Here is a 19647-nt window from a genome sequence, read left to right as displayed (position 1 = left end):
AAGATTTAATAATTAATCCTGTTATCCATCACTGAGAAGACAACAAAGTTCTATCATTTGACATTGTCTACATTTGGCTGCGGAAGTGGCTGATTAACTCTAAATTCAAAACATGGCTCCTGTTCTTCTGACTGCTCTCTTCAAAGGATGAATGATCAAGTACAAATAATTGCTGCTTGGGCCATACCCACTATAAAAATGTGCCAAAGTACACACTGAGAGAGGAGAAGGAAGTTTGCTTGCTTCAAAGCAATTCCAGCTACTGGATCAGCTGCTCTGAAAGGTTTTTACCTCCTATTTGGTCAGTTCTTTTTGGAATTCAAAAACATTTGGAAAAACAAAAAGTGTTCTAACAGTCGGTGTTTGACTTTGTCCTAAGTGATTTGGATAAGGTGACAAGCGTAGGTGAGTTCTCAAATTTAAACTTATTTGCAGTAAATGCACTGTTACCTTAAGAACAGTTGATTTTACTTCTGCAACTATTTTCATTAGAAGACCAGCTAAGAAAAACTGAAGTAGATGACCTGGAGGTTAATTTGGGATTTTCATCCCAAATGTCTCTACTGCGATGTGAGTTCTTTCGGATGTATCTATAGGTAATGGAAAGCAGCCTGGATGCTTGTCCGCTTCAGGGAGTTTGTTTGTAAATGATAGTGTGGCTGGACAGTCTGTGCTTACAAGGTTAAAGGTATTTGGTGTGATCTACTGTAGGTGGGCATTAGGAAAGTATTTGAGAAACAGCATGTAGGTAGTCTGAAACACCCTTTCCTGCAGGGCTTTTAGAAGTTTGCAGTGCTCTTGTTCCCTTTTAGGCTTTCAACTCCAAAATAGAAACAAAATAAAATCAAGACAGGATCAAATTGGGATTACTTTGGTTTTTTCAATCTTTTCCTTTCCCCTGTCACTTAGTGACACAGCATACTTTACTTGAGCTAACTGTGTTTGCATTTCTGAAGCCTTGTGATACAGGTCTACAAGGGGTTCCAGGTGCTCCTGAGAATTTCTTGGGAAGTATGATATAGCCATCTGAATTTCTAACTTCATTAAGTTCGTATTACTATTTGGACCCAGTGGTCTTTACCATTTTAAACCAGAAATTAAAGGAATGGTTTTAGCAACTTTTCTAGGTTTTGCTTACATAAACCCCTTCAAATTGACCTGTAATGGTAAATGGCAAAAATAAGATTGTGTAGTTGCTTTAACTTCTCAAATTCTGGACAGTGTACACTTCGTAAAGTTACCTTTGCAGAATATTTAACATTCAGAATACTTTTTAGATGTTTGTGGACTTAATATGATAGTTTGTTTCACAGTTTATACCTTTCAATTTAATTAATGTGCTTGTGCTTCTGTTTTGATGAACAGTCCTCTGTAGTTGAGTAATTAGAAAACAAACAAAAAGAAGTGGTGGGGAGGGAAGATTGGGAGAATAAATGGGAGCATGTGTTGAGATTTCAAAAGTTACCTGAAGTTCTGTTTTCTGTAGTAGTGCAGGGAAAGCAAAACCTGAATGGTTTCTTCAGAAAGATTCCGAAGGGGACACGCCTTCACTTATCAGCTGGCCCTCCAGGTATCATAAAACATTGCCATGTGGCTAACAATCAGACTCAAACCTCCCCTTTCTTTCCTTTTACTCAGTCTTCTTTTAACACTTGCCTTTAATTTTCCTTTAACAGCAGCAAGTTAAAAAGTTGTTTCTTGAGGATAAACAGCTGTTGAAACTTTTCAGAAGCATCTGCTTTTATTGTAGCTTAAAACCAATCGGTATTTTGATGAAGTACAAACACCCCTAGCTTCTTCCACAGCTACTATCATTCTGGCTTCCACTAATTTTTATCACTTATTTTATCCCACTTTCTACTCTTCAAACCAGCAGATTTTTATACCACACACCAATCCCTCTTAGCATACCCTATAATTAATTCCTTGAATTCCAAAGGAGATGGTACAAGAGAAGTAAAAAAAAAAAAATCTATTGAAACGTAAATCAAGATCTCGACTGGAGCTACAAGCAGCTGCTTTCTCCCAGTTTGGTAACGCATGCAGTTAACCCACTATGAGGTGCGTTGCAGGAAGACTCTTTTCTATGTTCCCAATGAAAGTAATTCTTATAACCCAGTACTAACATCAGTGTGAATGTTCTGGAAAATGCTTGATACATGTAGTTTAAAGAATCACTTTTTCAGACTGAACACACTGTCTGTACTTAAGTAACTGTGAGGAGTTTCCCTGGAAAGTGCACCAATCCTCAGAGATAAGGAACACCAAAATATTAGAAAGGTTGGTGTTTCGGATAACTTTGGATATCCAGAATTATTCTCTCAGATATTCATTTGCCTTTTTTCCTAAATCTTGGGGTTTATTTAGTAATGTAAACTCCAAAAAGTCTGTTGGTGGCAAGCCTGGAATTGCACATACTTAGAGCTGGATTACTTACTTTCAAATAAAGAGCTAGTCTCCTATTGTACTTGAGTTTCTCTCCTTCTTCAGAATTAAAATCATTTTTTCTACCCATTGGGCAGGGAGGAAGTACAGGGCTTTCATTTTTAATACCGTGTATGCAATGTTTACAAATGCTCGCCCTGTAAGCTGTCTGAATACCCGGCGTGGCTGTAAAGCTGCTGGAGAGCTTACCTGCAGTTGTAGTCATAGAGCAAAGGCTGCCTCGGGCTGCACGCGCTTGCCTTCCCTTAGTGCAGTCGCATTAAGTGTCTGAAGGTACAAGACAACTCTGTTTTGCATGGATGTTATGCAAGTCTAGAGGCGTTTCTAGAAAAATACACTGAAGAAAGGTAACTTTGGGGGAACATTCCTGTAAGTTTTGCATGTTACAATGTAATGATCTGTTTTGAAACAGATAGATTGCCTGTTTTGGTTTTAATCCTTTTCTCCCCTGCAAGCCCTCTGAAGAGCAACAGCCATGCCATAGTTTCACTTTGGGCTTTGGGGCTTGCACTTTCAACGTTTTTTTTCTCACTTACTGAAACAGGTTACACTACACGTAAGATTTTTAGATCTTACATGATGCACAAAAGCGTAAGTAAAAAAGTCTCTGGCAAAACATCTGAAGGGCTAGGTGGAGATAACAACATGTTTTTTCATCCCCCAATGCAACACCATCTTGATATGATGTAAGCTGCCTAGTGTTTAGACGTCTTCAAAAACCTGATTACATACCTGGTTGTCAGCAGAATTTGCAATTTCAGGCTGAACCCAACACTGATAATATATATAAACAGCGGTTTTGATCATCTTGTTTGTTTGAGACTATGGGTATGTGCTGTTTGACAAACACAGTTGTGACCTCATGGGAACATGCTGTACATTTTCAGAGCTTGCTCAGTTACCTTCTGAGGAGTCATGCATGTTCAAGGTCCTCTGAATCACTTGAACGTTTTTGAGCAATGTTATTGCTAAGATTTGGGGGGTGGAAGGGGTTGCATCATAACATTGCTTTCTTCTATGTGTTGATTGCTTTTATTTTAATACGATGTTGCTGCCTGCACCCACAGTAGGTGTCTTATGATCCTTCCCAGATTGGGTATTGCTGTTCACAGCTTTAATCCTTTTTCTTTCTTAAAGAGTAAAAGTTAGAGAGAAACTGGTGAAAGAGGAAAGTGCTCGTGGAAGCCCTGAACATGTCACAGACACAGTATCTCAGAGAAAATCCCATCCAGTGCCAGCCCACTACATGCCTCTTCAGACAGAAACGTCTGCCTTTGATAGGGTTATAAATCAGCCCGTCAGTTCAGTCCGCCAACCAATACATGGCTATATTCAGCCTGCTGGCATTGGTCACACAGCTCAGCTGATGGCAACAGAAGAACCAGCAAACATCTCTGTTGGCAGCCGCCTCCTACCAGACAGTGTTAGCCTCTTAACAAAATCGTCAGCAGCCACTGCATCAGAGAGTGAAAAGAAAGAGGCACTTGATTATGGAGCAAAGCCTGATGAAGAAGATTCCTTGGAGGGTGAACAAGCTTCCAAAGGCAGAAGACCGATTTTGCCATCTGAGATTCGCAAGCAAGGGAAGAACCATGAAGGCCTCTTTGGAGGAGGAGAATTGGATACCCCCATGGGGAGTTCCTCTTTCACAAGCAAGCTGAAAGTTAACTCAGAAGTTCAGAGAGAGCTGGAGTGCAATAAGAGGCAGGCTCCTGAGCAGCAGCTTAAGACCCCTGAGAATATAGAAAGGAGTGAAGCTGTTATGTACATTCAGAGTGGGTCTGTATTGCAGCCTGACAAGGCAAAGGCTCCTGTTCGGAAAGTGTCAACAGCAAAGCATAAAGTCCTGACTCGCTCAATGTCTGACTACACTGTGCCTCCTAAGCTAGAAGCTTTTAAAAGTAAGGAAAGCGTGGAAGCAAATGCACCAAACGGTGAGATTGGCATGGTTGACACAAAAGTCTCTGTTGCCCAGCTCCGTAATGTCTTTCTGGAGTCTGCTAATGCCAACAAGAAAACAGAATTGTAGGTGACATTTCAGACATATTTTCGTGTGAAACTTGCACGTCCTTGGCAAAAATTACACACACTCAACAGCAGTCGTGTTCGGCACTTAAAGCACACAGCTTAGCTCTCACCAGTGTGTACTGGAGGCTGAGATGGTTTGAATCCTGCTTTTGTGCTTCTGCTTGCTAGTGCAAGTTGTAATGTGGGGTAGCTGGAATGTGTACGTCTGCGCATGTTACCGGAGGAGCATGCAGAGTGATCTCTAGTGAATTGTTGAGATGCTTACATCTATGCTTTACCTCTCTCTCCTATTTTCTTTTCTATGCGCTTTCTATCATGTGGTTTAAAAGTGAATCTCGGTCTGAGATGTCAACGGCAGGTAGCACTTTGTCTGCCAATGGTGACCGTGAAAGAGGGCCACGAAGGCCGAGGCGTTATTTTACTCCTGGTGAAAATAGAAAGACTTCTGAGAGATTTAAAACTCAACCTATAACGTCAGCAGAACGAAAGGAGACAGATAGGTAGGCACGTACATAGCTCTGTGTAGTATTCTGGTACAGGTAGACATGAACGAGCTTGTGCAGAGACTTTGTTCGTTTATTAGCATAAGCATTTTTCAAGATTACTGTTTCTCTTTAAAAACAATTAGTATTTGTTACAGCTTCTTATAAAATAAAAATAAAAACATCATCGACCAAACCAATTTGTTGCAAATCCCCTCCACGTTAAATGGTGAACAGTGAATCATCATAAAGTGTTATAGCTGTCTGGTTCTGTCTAATGATAAATGCTTTTGGTTTTATATAAAGAATTTCCTTTCCATCTACTCTGCTTTATCATTTACTTTTCTTGTAAACAACCAAAGCTATATATTTTATGTTAAAAGAGCTGGCAGCAAATCTTAAACTTTTATCTTCTGCAAGTTGAACTGGAAATCATTTTCCTTTACTGTATTTAAGTCTGGCTGCAGTTGCTTGCCTTTCTGCTTTATTAAAGGATGTCAAAGTGGAAACTATTGAAACTTGAAAAACAGATAAAGTTTTCCAACTCTTAAGACTGTTGAGGTCCTGCTACTTCAGATGGAGTTTGAATTTAACTTTTGATGTCTCATTTCCAACTAACTTCTTTCTGTTTGATGATTTTTCACCAGGTCAATTTTGAGTGCAGAAATACCAACTGCTGAAGGTATGTTACCGTACTATTTTCTAAGGAAGAAATGGGAGCAGATGTATTTTGTTTTGTTTTCACTGAAGAACTATTTGATAATGCAAACAAAGTCCAATTGAAAGTAGCTTTCATTACCTATAGTATGTTTGAAGTACCACTTTTCCTTAGGCCATGTCTACTACAGACTTGATTTCAAATTCAGTTAAGTCCAAAAGTCTGTCTATGAATACCGAACTTCATATGGGAGGCAAAGAGGGGAATGGCTTGGCACTTTTCAATGTAGGGTTAGGGGGGTTTTTTTCTGATTTAGACAATAAATAAATAAAAAAATAAATAAATGAGACCACACATTTTCATCGTTGGTCTAGGACTAATAACTAAAAAAAACCTTCACTGGTTTTCTAGCTAAGGAAGTTATGCTGGTTATTAAATTATATAATTCAGTCTGCCATCTTGATTCTCTTTCGCTCTTGTCACACTCGGCAAGTCTGGCACAAATTAAGTAGGTAATCTCCTGAGTAGCTAAATTTAGATTTAATGCCTTTTACTATTTGGAAGCTGATATTCTCTGCAGCTTTGAGATGCAGATTCTTGGATCTGGAGGATGCTGATTTCAGCTTTTATGGATACCAGCTGAGTCTCTGAAAAATGGGGACACAAGGGGGTAATCAGAATGACCAGCTTCCAGGAGGGACCATCTTATATGGTCAGTACTAGAATATAGATGTTCTATACAGCAGGATGAATACTGACCTTTAAGACAGTCTTTCAGTCCATTTGTATTCTTAATCCATGTGTCTAACAGACTGATAGAATAAGTTTGATTATATTCATAAACGGGTTGTTTGGATAACTCAAATGCACATTAACTGTTCTGAAGACAAGTCTTTTGTTCTCAAATCATGTTAAGAATTCTCCTGTGGAGCATTACATGTAAAAACAAGTAAAGTTTACACAATCTGTTTCCTGAGAAGTCTATTGTTAAAAGAGAGTAAACAGCCAGCTTACTTGCTAGTGATGCTTCTTAGCTTAGTAAAACATAATTTTTGAGGAGTTCAGAAATCACTTAGTTGAAAAAAACTAACTTGCATTTAATATGAGCTTTATTCATTGCATTCAGCCTTACTTATTTTTTCCTTTGAGTAGATGAAGAAAAAATGGATGACCGAGCCAAACTAAGTGTAGCTGCAAAGAGGCTGCTTTTTAGAGTAAGTATTACATTTTCTTAATAGAAGACTGAGTTAAATATTTTATATACAAGATCCTAAAGATCCCAAAGTGCATGAGAATTAAGTGTAATGCAGTTAACCAAATCCAGGCTACATAAATCTTTTTGCTTCGTCTTACCTACCTACACAGTAGACCTGTTGCTCTAAAGCCTTCTTAAAGGACATCATTTAGAGAGAGGTGTAGTTTGTTTGAAGTCCATGACGCCTGTTGTGCAATTACATCCTACTTCTAATTCAAAGATGGGCATTTGGGAAATTTACTCTTTGAATGCAAGGAAGCTATAAAGAAAGTACTGTTTTAGAATTTTCTGCGGGGGTTTTAATTATGACATATGTCCTCTTAGGAAATGGAAAAGTCATTTGAAATGAAAAATATTCCTAAACCACCTACAAGAAGTTCAGCAGTAGAAAGAAGACTGCGGCGTTTGCAGGATAGATCACACACACAACCAATTACCAGCGAGGAAGTGGTCATTGCAGCTACGTAAGTCTTGTACATATGTTGGCTCTAACTTTGGTTCCTGCTTTTAAATCTGGGAATACATTCCATATATGTGGTGTTTACAACTTTGTAGCAAGGAAATCAGTTATTGTTAAAGGCCAACTTCCTTGAGAACCACAGGGGAAACTATATTGAAATTCCTTTTTAGAAGTAGAGGGACTATTAAAGCATAACTTGCATGAACTGTAATTTGGCAGAAAGCTTACGAACCTGTAGATTAGGTAGAGGGGATTAATCATAGCCCTGGTTTGTAACTCAAATGAAAAAGATACTTTCCGCTGAGGGAAATCTGCACAAGTTCTTACAGAATGTATTTGTATTGGGGAAAACCTTTTACACTCTGAAATCTCAAATGTACTTTTTGGAAATGCATTTCTTGCACTCTGGTCATACATCCTGAAATTTTCCTAAAGAAACAAAAGTCGGTTTTGGGGGAAAAAAAAAAAAAAAAAGTGAATGGATGTTCACCTAATGATCTATTAAAAAATACCTTATGTTGTGGGTAATGGATAGCTTCAAGAGACAGTCTGTTTGCTCCTCTATCTTTTTAGTTCTTTCAAAGTATGTGAAGTTACTTTTGTAAAGGCCGCAGCAGATAACTCAGTTAATTAAAAATCATTGCTGTTTGTTTTTTTCTGTTTTGGTTTGGTTTGGTTTTGGTCTTTTCTGTAGTTAACACTTAATGTATTGCTTTTCTTAATGCTTTTTTCTTCTCTCTCCCTGTGAATTTTCCCTCCTTGGCAATTCTTTAAAGTGAATCTACCCCTGCTTCACGTTCTGTGAATACCCACACAGTAGTGACAAGAGTACCTAGTCCCACTGTAGTTAAGAGCACTGTACAACCCATCAGGTACTGGGGGGGATAAACATGCATGTTACATGGAGCACAAGATTCCTCAATAGCAGATGCATCTTTAAAGTCTTGAATGCCTTTTCAATGTGTCACGTCAATACTCATTTCAGGAATATTTAAAACATTTGTCAACTTCGTTTATGTTTGCATGATAAAACAATGCAGCTTATTTTTATGTCAAGCATCTGTTTTCAGAACCTTTCTAACCACACTTACCTGTTCTAGAAGCATATTCTTCTTTATGAAAGAAATTAATTTGCATGTGAGCAAACCTAGCAGAACCCTCTTTGCTCTTGAACTTTTTTTTTTTTATACAGTAATGTCATCTTAAATTGAAACTATCGAAGCTGGGTGCTTGATTTCACAAGGAGTACGTATTCACTTTGTCTGTCTCTACATATATTTTTTTTAGCTTGCAAAATTAAAGACAAGAAATTGCACCACCTATAGGTAAAGTTGCAAAATACTGTTTGCCTGTTCTGAAAGGGAATACTACTAATTCCATAAATGTGGCAGAAGGTGAATAAAATATATTATTGTAGAGGTGACTAAAATATATTATTGTAGAGACAAATGCAGTTGCAGCTTTTATGAATGAATGTGCCTGCCTTCAGCATTGGTCAAACGATATTCAAAATTAATGGAGTATATTTCACAACTATTTTTGTTGTTGAGTTACCTCAGAAAACTCAAAACAAAAGACAGTCTGAATTCTGTTCCACTTCGAATTACAAGAGGCATAACAATTTATTCTAACCTAAAAGCAGCACTAACTTGTGACTTAAATTTGTCTTTTAAATGTTTTTACCGTATATGGTACACAAATTATTTCTAATAAAATTGAATTTTACATAAATGGCCTTGTAGAACCTGTGTTTGTTCTACAGAAGGCATCTTCCCTGTCTCCGTATTCTCTATGAAGAGATTGGTCTCAAAAGACTGTCTTCAATCTTGAGTTCCCCTTTTAAAAAAATTGTTGTATCCTAATCCAGTGAAGTTGTGTGTGAAAATTTAACTTTTTTTAAATCTTCAGCTGTTGAATTAGAATTCATCACGCCAATGTTGAACCACTGCATAACCACTTAGGCTGCTATATTACATTGGCTATTGTGCTTCATGCGCAGTTCTGCTTCTATCACAGGTTGAGATTTTAAAACCTCAGAGCGGCTTTTTCAAAACTCATTTCCAGTTCTGTTTCTTCAGCTTGCAGGCATCAGCACACCAAAAAATTTTAGCTAAAGAGGAGATAAGAGCAGCCAAAGAGGCAATGGGGCAAGATCCGTCTGAGGAACCAGATTCTTCCACCTTAAGTTTGGCAGAAAAGATGGCTTTGTTTAATAAACTGTCTCAACCAGTATCGAGGGCCATCTCCACAAGGAGTCGAGGAGATATTAGGCACAGGAGAATGAATGCTCGTTACCAGACCCAGCCAGTCACTCTTGGAGAAGTTGAGCAGGTAAGTGCAATCTTAGCTCTCTTTCATTTGTTTCTTTTCGTTGGTGAAAACAGCTCCAGTGTAAGATGTCATAACAGCTGGCCTTCTCTTTGCTTTCAGCTATACACTGAGGTTATGACATTTGCAGGAAAAAGCTTGTCAGGAAGCAGTCTTCTGACATTGAGGAACAACATCCTCTGAAATGTCCAATTTCATTCATGTATTTTCTTTTTTAAGTAATTCAAGAGTATTTAATCTTCCAGATTAGCACATGTTGTACCTTTCAAAGTGTCTGTCTTTTCTGGTAGAGTATTACATGTCTTCTAAAAGTAAATTCGTGACCAAAAGGGTAAAAATAGTGACACATATCATTGTGCTTCAGATGTATTTTCAGGGAATTTTGGAATTTTGTCATGTGCAACTCTCAAGACTCTTTCCTGAAAGCATTATGTATTTCCATTATTAGTCAGGACATATTCTGTCATTTTCCTCTGGAAGGGGGACATATATTTTTATTGTATTATTTTCCCAAAAAGCAGAATATGTTTGAAATTCAGAAGGTCATGTCAAAATGAAATTATTTAATATGTGCAGTAGAATTAGGCTTCCTGTTCTGGAATCCTTCATATAATTGGAACTGCAAAGCAATGCCTTTTTGTTGGAGTGTGAGCATAAGATGGCCCAGCAGTGGTCTTTCAGAGCTGATGTTCACAATAGCAGAAACATCAGTCCCTTAGTATTTGAGCTTTAAAAGAAACCACTCTAACAGTGAAGTAGTAGTAAATATTTGGCAAATTTATTTAGCAGGCTTTTCACACCTTAAGCAATGCTCTTTCCATGCATTTTCCAAATGCCAACCACTGTCACAGCCTGGCCTCTTTAATGACCTTGTCACTAGCTTGTTTGGCGGCCAGGAAGGTGGTCAACAGAAATGGGCTTGGAGCAGATGGGAAGGAAGTGACAATCACATTAGTTTGTCAGACTTTTACAGAACAAACTTGCTCTTCAAGCAAGGAAACACAGAGGAAGCATGTTTTATCTCTTTCTGAACCTAGCAAAAGAAACCAGTTGGCTCTGAACCAAGTTCAATGGGAATATACTTTCAAAAAAACATTGTATAGCGAATTGTTGGAGTGTTGGGATGTTTTGAGATGCAGTTACGGTTTTCTAGGAAGAAACAAAAGAAAGGTATCAAAATAGATAACTAGAGGTTATGTTACCAACATACGTAATTGCATATGTAAATATTTTCTAATTAAAGATGATATCCTTTTGCTGATCTCCTCTAAATTTCTAATTCTGATAGATGCAATGGAACAAGAGTAAACTGGTAACTATTTTCTTAATCTTGCTTTGGAATCTTTGAGCTAGTGCAGTAGTCTTTGCTCTGCTTTCCGATTTGTTTAATGAATGACTGTGGTGTCCATGCTTTATGGAATTTGCATGTGCATTTTAAGTTCCTCCTGCTGGTGTGATTTTGTCTGTTCCTTTTGCATGGTGTTCACTAGCCCAGCAGAAGAAAACAATAAAAAAGCCAACCAAAACCCTCTCCTGATGTGTACAAAGGCATGTTTGTTGGTCTCTTACATAGTTTTTTGGCTCTTTTGGAGAAGACATTAAGCGAAGCTCTGCATTTCAGGAAAAATTTGCATCTTAACTGTATCTAGGAAAGCTCTAAAAAATTATTATGTTAGAAGAGCAGAAAAGATACTTGTTCCACTGTGGAGGCTGGCAAAGCAAATTTGGAGGGGTTTTTAACATGCTTCTTAGATTCAAATACTTTGCTTAGAGGTGTACATGACTGCCAATGTTATATTTGAAAAAGTCTTACACTAAGAGTCCCTTGTGAACGTGATTTATGTGGCAGAAGCGTCAGGAATGTCTGCCCTATGTAGGACAGGACGGACAGTCTCTCTGGCGCTGAGCTAGCTCCAGAGCTGGAAGCTGCATAACTGTATCAGAGCAGAGCTGTGCCAAAGCTAATTAGTCCTGCTGAGATGCAGGGTTGATTAGCCCAGGCACATGGCATGTCATCCAGCGTCTGGAACCTGAACTGCTCATTTACTTCCCCAGTGCTGCGCAGTACCATGCAAGTATGAGCCTTTCCGTGGAGCCCTGTCACAAAGTCATGTTGCATGCTACACATACACCCGTTATTACTAAAGATGTTGCTGTTCACATGCAGTTGTTTCTTCCCTGAGTGGAATAATCCATCTGCAAGCCAAATTATGGGGGCGTTGTTGCTCTCCTTACCTGTTTCTAGTTTGTATTTATTGAGCAGTACATTCATACAGAAGCACACCTCTGAAGAACTGACATGATTGGACTGTTTTCAGGAATTGATGATTTCTGAGCTTTTGAGTTCATTTGTCTGTGTGTGTGTTCATAGGTACAAAATGAAAGTGGAAAAATTACTGCCCTGTCAACTGCAGTTGCAACATCAATTTCAACAATGGCATCTGCCCTTTCTCCATCGTACGCTGGAGACCTGCACACAAAGCCAGCTAGTGATGGAAGTGTGAGTGCTGCCACTAGAGCTGATTTGAGATTCCACTCTTCAGCAGAAAACTCAGACTCTTCAGGAAAACGCACACAGAAGTCAGAAGAGTGGCAGCCCTCAATGGAAGTGCTAGAAAGCAAAAGAGCATCAAAGAAGCATGAAGAAGAAAGAAAGAGATTTCTAGCACATGAAGCTAATGAAATTACAAAGTACAGCTCCTTTGAGGAAGAAACCACACATCCTGTTCCTGAAAAAACAGGAGACTACCATAAAGAGACACCATACAGCTTCCTGAGGAAGGGCAGCTTGGAACTGTTCAGTTCGCAAGCACTTTTTCAGCCTCTTGAACAGAAGGAAATGGATACTGGCATGCAAGGTAAATGGGAAGTCAAAGAAGGCCGGTCCTTTGAAGAAAATATGGATTTGGAAAGTGTTATGAAAAGCAAGACTTGGCAAAGAGGTGTAGTGTATACTTGCTATTGGTGCAGCCTCATTCAGCAAATGGTGGTGTTTCCTTTTAAACATCATCATTTAAAGCATTATTATGGCTGGTTATGTTTCCTGCTTTTAACACTGCTTAAATCTTAAGTTTTACAAAAACAGTTTCTCTTTGTTGTTATTTTAATTCTTCAGCCTTTAAAGGCTCAATTTTACTCATATTTTCTGACTTTGAAAGAAGTGATGTTATACATTGAAATTAAGATTTATCTGTTCCTCCTTTGCCTTTGCCCTTGCCCTCCACAATAATGAACAAACCAAACTTGCTCTGAGTCAAGTGTCTGATCTTAACTATTGCCTTCTTGTGCATATATAGTTATGTATTAATTGCATGCATACATATATCACTACTAGTGGATAGTTTTCACATAACTAATTTTGCAAAACCAGTATAATTTTCAATGTAAGTAATTCTCAGAGCAATTACATTTCTATATGCACAGCATAATTCAAACTTAATATGTAAACTCACCCATCTATAAATAAAATGCTTTGGAAATAATCAGTTATTTTGGTCATTGCATAAAGCCTTCTATTCTCTTGAATTTAGAAGGATGTTGTATTAGTCTTCTGTTTTATTATGATGTGGTACAGGACCACAGTACCCTGTAGTGCTAGAATTATTTTTGTTTTCATCTTTTGAAGTTATTTTTAATTTAATGGTCTTCAAACAAGCGTAGGGAGGAAGCTACGGTGCTGCCCGTATTCCTCAAAAGCAGTATCTGTTCTATCCAATTAACTTTTGGTGACTTCAGGGGAGACAGAAACTGGGATAAAACAGGAACAGTCATATTTCCTTAAGGATAACTGTAATGGTGCATTTATCTTTCATGAAGACAATTATTTTCTCTGGTTTAAAAAGCCCCCAACACCCGCATACAAAATAATACCTTTGTTTATCTATTGAATGTCCTCCTACTATGCTACTTATGCATTAAACTGCTTTACCAATAAGTTTATTTCTTTTTTAATTTTTGTCTGCTTCTCTTCCACTACTCCTTGTTCCCCTCTCGCTTTCATCTGTCCATTTGTTTTCCTGTTGATGTGATGACAGGAACAACAGTTTGTCCCTCGTCCATATGAAGTTTAGAATTGTGTATTGAACATGATACTATGTGGCTTCATGTGAACCTCAGTCATGAATGGCCAGTCTGTGCAGCAGATAATATTGCACAAATCATCTTTGTACTCTAGCTCAGCCAGAGGGGTTTTTTTTCCCTCTGTTAGGATAGCATGTGATTTAAATGTTAGAAACCAGATTTGCTGCTTCAGTGTTAGTAATGTAAAATATGATGTACACGAAGTCTAATTCAGCACTTCTCTTTTGAATGGGCAGACCATGCTGAGCCTACTTCTGAACTCACCAGCACATCAGCAATGAGAACAGTTTCACAAACTGCAGCTGCAGCATCCTGTAGACTACAGGAGCTCTCTGAACAATTGGAAGGCAAATTGTATAAGAATTCCTGTGAGATGTTTTCTGTTGGAGAGAACAAAGCACAAACAACTGAGGATGTCCTTGATAATTCTAGCAAAACGATGTCAATTAAGGAAAGGTACTGAAATTTCACTTTTTTTAAATTATCTCTATAAATACAGTAATTAGTATGGGATGGTATAAAAAGCAGCTTTAAACCTGTTTCTGAAAAAGCTGAGCAGTGATTATTAGGCTTCATTAGATGTCAAATACTAACAGCAGAAATATGAAGTTAATCTGCCCGACATGCTTATAAAGCAGATGGTGGTGAATGAGAATTACTGTTCAAGAGAACATGTTAATCTGATTTTGAAAGGGCCACCTGAATAACCAACAAGTAGTTCAGAAAATGAAAGTTGTAAAAATACATTTTCTAGTTGCATTTATAAAAACACATGTATAAAAATACATGTTGTAGTTACATTTATACTTGATATACTCAATGTACTTCGCAAGGTTCTGATTTCAGTTATAACAAGTATAATGTGATCTTTTTTTAATAACCAGTTTTTCATTGGTCTATGGGAGTCTCTTTTAAATTAGTTGAGAACAGGGGGTCGGGGTAGACCATGATGTTTCCCTCTCTGCTTCAGAAATACATGGTTGCCATTTTGACTTCTGAGAACTTACTGTAGGGATTTTAAAAAGGTAATAGGTTGGATGGGTTTGTGGGAGTATTAGAAATATTTTTTCCAACCCAAGATCATTCTGATCTGAAACAAGATGTTACTGTCAGCACTCGTGTGGGCAGTAGGAGTTCATGGCTGGAGTTCCAACAGCTGCTGTTGTACTTCCAAAAGTCATTCTAATTTAGTATAGAAGTTTAAGAGTATAAACTCAGTCCCAAACTGTAAAAGGATCTGGTAGCAGTCCAGTAAGTAAAGTTACAATTATTTGCTTCAGGTTGACAAATAGGCCTATTTTTACTTCATTTTTTCTGCAGTGAAGGCAGAACCAATACATAAAAATAGCTGCCTGATTAAACTTTGACTGTGTAAAAGTATTCCCTCACTTGGTGAGGTGAGTATGATCTTAGGAATGCCTAACTTTTTTTTAATTTTTAAACATGATTCCAAATCATACTGCTGAAATTCATGTATTTCTAGGATGCGAGTCCTCTTTATTGATAGGGCATCTCCACTCCCTGTTATCTCTTAACATAAAGAAGAGGGTGCAGGGACAGCTACAACAGCTGTGCAGTCTTAGTCCCTTTTCTGAAGGATGTACTTATCTTGCTCAGTCTACTGTTGTTGGTTTGTTTAAAGCAACCTTCTTTATTAACTAATGTGTTCTTTTCCCCTTGTTCCCCTTCTGTAAATATATTAAGTGTCTAGGCAGATAAGGATTAAGACCAGTAACTTCTGGTTTATAGGTAGTAAATGATGAGTCTTCCCTGATCCTTGTGGGGAAAAAGAGGTGGGAGGGAAGATCCAAGTATTAGCAGCTGTTTCAGTCCTAAATTTAATGCTTCAGTTGAGTTGATCTCTTGGGGAACTTATGTTAAAGACTGTCAGTCACACTCTCAGTCTGGAGTCACTTTCGTTAAGCCTCCAAGACTGTCTAGTCAGTCCAAAGCTGACAAAAGAAAGTTACTCCTGTCTTATCAGGAATTTGTATATTCTGATTCCACAAACGTCTGTAAATGGCAGACCTGGTATCAAAATGTTTTAGCCTTCCAAAATACCACAGTAGTCTACTACTTGGCCCAGAATTAAAAAAGCTACAACCAGTCATTTTCTTTTGCTTGGCTATAGCTGATGCCAAGTATTCATAAACCTCAAAGAACATTTCTGCTAAAAATTAACTATTAGACTTTTGATTTTTTTCTCACCCCTTTTACATTCACTAACTTCATCTTCCCATCCAGTGGATCTTTCTGGCTGTGTCAGACATTCTTTCACCTTACGGAAGAACAGCTTTTCCACAGATGTAATGATATTTGGGCAGGATGCATGCCTGCTGGTCTGGACAGAAGTGATTTTCCACAAAGACTTACTTCACTGAACTAATATTATCCTTGTGGAGTGAGTGTATGCCTGGCATGTTCAGAATTACCAGTATTACATGGAAGAATGAAAATCATGATTTTTCAAGGAAGACAAGACACTCTCTTCTTCTGCAAACACACAGCTTGGAGGTGAGAGGGAGCAAAGGCTCATATATTTGAGTAGTTTTGGCTGTGTTTTGTCTTAGGCAGCCAGGGCCAATCCACTGATTGAGTGGTGGAAACCTTTTTTTGAATTGGCTTGCCTTCAGGAAGAGAAATGTCTTGGAAGACTTCAAATGGCACATCAGTTGTGTGTAGCTACCTGTCTTTGTGCATTTATGGAGACCAAAGTTGCTAGAAGGCCACCCAGTCATCTCTGCTTCAGAAGTCAGCTGCATGTCATGATCACCATTTTAAACAACCTACAGATAATTCTAATTTCTGGCAGACCTCTTAACCATTGTTCATTCCCTCTCAGGAAGAACCCAACCTAAACTGAATTTTCAACCTTTTTTGGTGTGTGGATGCCAGAACAGACTTTCTTATGCAGGCTAGCCCCCACTTTTGTGAATTTATGCACTTTTTTAAAAGTCGGCTTCCTTTTTGTAGTTACGTATCTCATATTGGCCATTTTCTGCCTGATATGCTGAGCAGCTGTAGGCATTTTTGAAAACAAACCCATCTTAGGCCAAAGCTGACCAAAATGGTTTCCAGCTTCAATTATTGCAGATCTTTTCTAAGGAAAGCTGACCTTAGAGAACATAACTACTGAAGATAATTCAACTGCGCAGTAGCAATTCAGTCCCATCTTGGTCGTCTCTGCAGTTTCACGGATGCATGGATGCACTCCAAAAGATTAGTTCTGGGCAGTGAAATCTTGTATACACTCTGGAGACAATGACCATGGTCTCAGCTCCTTATTGTGAGCCCTTCTCAACTCTACTCCCCCCATGCTGTGAGGTATGAAGCAATCAGGCGATGTGAAGTCTTGCCAGCACTGCCTACCTGGGCAGGAAGAAATGAAATAACTGCTTTCTCAAATGCTAACATTCTTACTGTCATTGTATTCTGTGGGTTTACCATTTTCTGCATTCTCAATTCTTCTCAATGACTGCCTCAGGACCAATTAGTTATCCTTGAATAAATCAGTAGCATAGTTGCACCCCTTGAAACTTGGCTGAAACTTGGCTCTGGCTATTCGGTCCTACCTTTTCCTTCTCCTCAGTTTCAAGACAAGACTTCTACTGTGAGGGTAACAGTAATCACATCTCTAAAAAGGAATCTTGTCATCAAAATAGGTTTAAATACTCAACCTCTTTGAATATTAATAGAGTTAAATGTTTTGTATAATCCCTACTGAAATGCCCTAGATCAAAGAAAGTTATGTAGTAAAACAATTCAACTAAAATAAATATTACTTAGCGGACATCCTTTAAATAAGTTGAATCTTCCAGATAAATTTCAGAGCAGTAGTATAGTTAGCACCAAGTTACTACTACATGGCACTATTGATTTGTGTCACAGCAATGCCTGAGCTAAGCAAGGAGATCCTAAGTGATCCCTAGGAGTCTGATAGTAACCTCAGTCACTGGAGTTGTAGTGAAAGCAGTAGCAGTAGTCTGATGAGATCTAATTTGTGGGTGCCTGCTGAGTAGACCTCTTTCTTCTTGGGTTTTAAAGAAAATAATTTTTTAAATCTTTTTTTAGTGAGTATGATAAAGACCAAAGGTAGGGTTCATCTTACTAACTTTGAACATCTACAGCATAAGCATCCGTAGCTGAGCTAGCCACTCTCTGTGTCTTATTGACAGAAGGGAGGGGAAAAAAAAGCAGTTAGATTAATATAACCTAATTATATATCTACTTCAGGATGATCTGCACTGTACCTTTTTCTTCCTTCTGTATTGGCACTTTCCACTGACTACACAAATTAACTGGGGTGCCTGTCTCAGATCTAGATGTCTGTATTTTGACAGATGATTCGACATGTTCAGTAAAGGCTTAGTGTTCGATTGTGAGCTTTTTATTATGTGTATGAAATGTAAATAACTAGTTAATGTTAGAAAACTTAATTTCAAATTCTCTTGAATGTAGCATTAATGAAAGGGTATCTTTTGAGGATAAATGAAGTACAGTGTTTAAATCTGCCTGCTGGCATGGTTTTTATTGTAGGTTGGCATTATTGAAGAAGAGTGGTGAAGAAGATTGGAAGAGCAGGCTTGGCAAAAAGCAGGAGTATGCAAAAGTGCCTGTCACTGATCGTAGCACACAGATGCAAGAAGTTGAGCAGCTGTTGAAGAAGGTAACTCTATCCTTGTTTGGAAAAAACATCTTGCTTGAAATGCTTCAGCTTTCTGAAGATGCATCCGACTAGACAGGCATGCCTAATATTAGCTACTAGCTCTTGCTATTCCTTTTGTTGTTAGGCTTGCTTGAAAAACAATTCTCCCAACATGAGAGTTCTTTAAACGAGAATGTCTTCACTGTCTTGGGACGTACAATATTGATTGCAGTGTTTTTACATCAGCAGATTATGAACATGTTAAGTGGGCTTGTAAGGCTTCTAGAATACTTACAAGTATAATGATTTAAGCCTTTACCCCCCAGTGAAATTGGCTTAAGACTTTAATTTCAGGTGTTATCTATAGTATGGGTGAGCTTGAAAAATTTTGGATTCCTAAAATTGTGTTGTCTGTTCATATACTTTTGTTTTAGCAGTAATTTTGGCTCCCAGAAACACTGAAGAAATGCAGCTACCAAAGCATTCATGAGCCATTTGGCTTTTGGTTATCTTGCATGATCTTTGGTGTTTGTGGATAGCCAAAACCATCTGGACAAGGATTTTACCTGTCTTGTTAGTGTTAGTGAATAGTGGGAGATGGATAGAGGGGTGTAGAGGAAATGGAAATCCACATCTCAAGCACACTCTGGCTATGTCTATGCACGGGTAAGTTATGTTGCCCAGCAGGAGTGAGTCTGTAAAGCAGAATGATTACTGTTGAGGACCTGCTATCCCTGCCATACTTGCTTGTTTTGCTTCAGTATAGTTTTGCTTCAGGCTAAATTTAATCTTCTCCTGTGGCCTGGCTGCTGTTAGCAGCCGTGGCGTTACATGGGAATCCAGGAGTGCGCCTCAGGGCTTAGTTTGATCCAGAAGTCTGTGCATTCTGCAGTGTGAACCAAAGCACAGGAAGTACGGATGACAGGGAGGTTTGCTTCAAAATGGAGTGCTGGTTCAAACTACAGGACTAATGTAGACTTGCTTCTCTTCTGAGTCTAGTATTTTGAAAATGACAGTGTCAGATAAAATAGGCTGTTTCAAAAGCTTTTAATTTTTGAAGGAGTATTTTCACAGAGGACAAATGAAGACAAAATTTGTGTTATAAATCTTACCAGTGGCGACAGAAATATTTGGATGCAGTTATTCAGCTGTGAAAATGCTGCTTCTATTAAATAGTATAGGCAAACAATAATGAAAAATCTCTCATCCATCAGTATGTTACACGTAAGGGGTTGTTAGACAGTCTGTCATTACTGAGGATAAATT

At 38.3% G+C, this 19647-nt stretch overlaps 2 protein-coding genes across 21 annotated transcripts in view; both read left to right on the top strand.

The window, feature by feature from the left end:
* Positions 1 to 19647, top strand: part of LOC115607365 (supervillin-like) — a 138686-nt gene that overhangs the window by 86345 nt on the left and 32694 nt on the right. For 8 of the 20 annotated variants that reach the window (XM_030484682.1, XM_030484714.1, XM_030484691.1 and 5 more), the window contains 10 exons: positions 4803 to 4973; positions 5603 to 5637; positions 6766 to 6827; positions 7193 to 7332; positions 8105 to 8200; positions 9407 to 9659; positions 10945 to 10968; positions 12028 to 12598; positions 13973 to 14192; positions 18273 to 18402. In XM_030484682.1, the coding sequence (XP_030340542.1) occupies positions 4803 to 4973; positions 5603 to 5637; positions 6766 to 6827; positions 7193 to 7332; positions 8105 to 8200; positions 9407 to 9659; positions 10945 to 10968; positions 12028 to 12598; positions 13973 to 14192; positions 18273 to 18402 (1702 nt within the window). The remainder of the gene's footprint in view (positions 1 to 4802; positions 4974 to 5602; positions 5638 to 6765; positions 6828 to 7192; positions 7333 to 8104; positions 8201 to 9406; positions 9660 to 10944; positions 10969 to 12027; positions 12599 to 13972; positions 14193 to 18272; positions 18403 to 19647) is intronic. The other 12 variants (XM_030484632.1, XM_030484595.1, XM_030484731.1 and 9 more) reach the window with 10 other exon arrangements.
* Positions 1621 to 4869, top strand: LOC115607441 (supervillin-like). Its single transcript, XM_030484744.1, has one exon. It carries the CDS (start codon positions 3692 to 3694, stop codon positions 4472 to 4474), a length of 783 nt encoding a protein of 260 aa, XP_030340604.1. The 5' UTR covers positions 1621 to 3691; the 3' UTR covers positions 4475 to 4869.

Source organism: Strigops habroptila, chromosome 1 (genome assembly GCF_004027225.2).
Source record: "Strigops habroptila isolate Jane chromosome 1, bStrHab1.2.pri, whole genome shotgun sequence".
Taxonomy (NCBI): domain Eukaryota; kingdom Metazoa; phylum Chordata; class Aves; order Psittaciformes; family Psittacidae; genus Strigops; species Strigops habroptila.
This window is presented reverse-complemented; position numbering and strand designations above follow the sequence as displayed.

What these genes read in the sequence shown, in the direction of transcription:
- LOC115607441 (XM_030484744.1), top strand. Translation starts at nt 3,692, where the DNA reads ATGCCTCTTCAGACAGAAACGTCTGCCTTTGATAGGGTTATAAATCAG.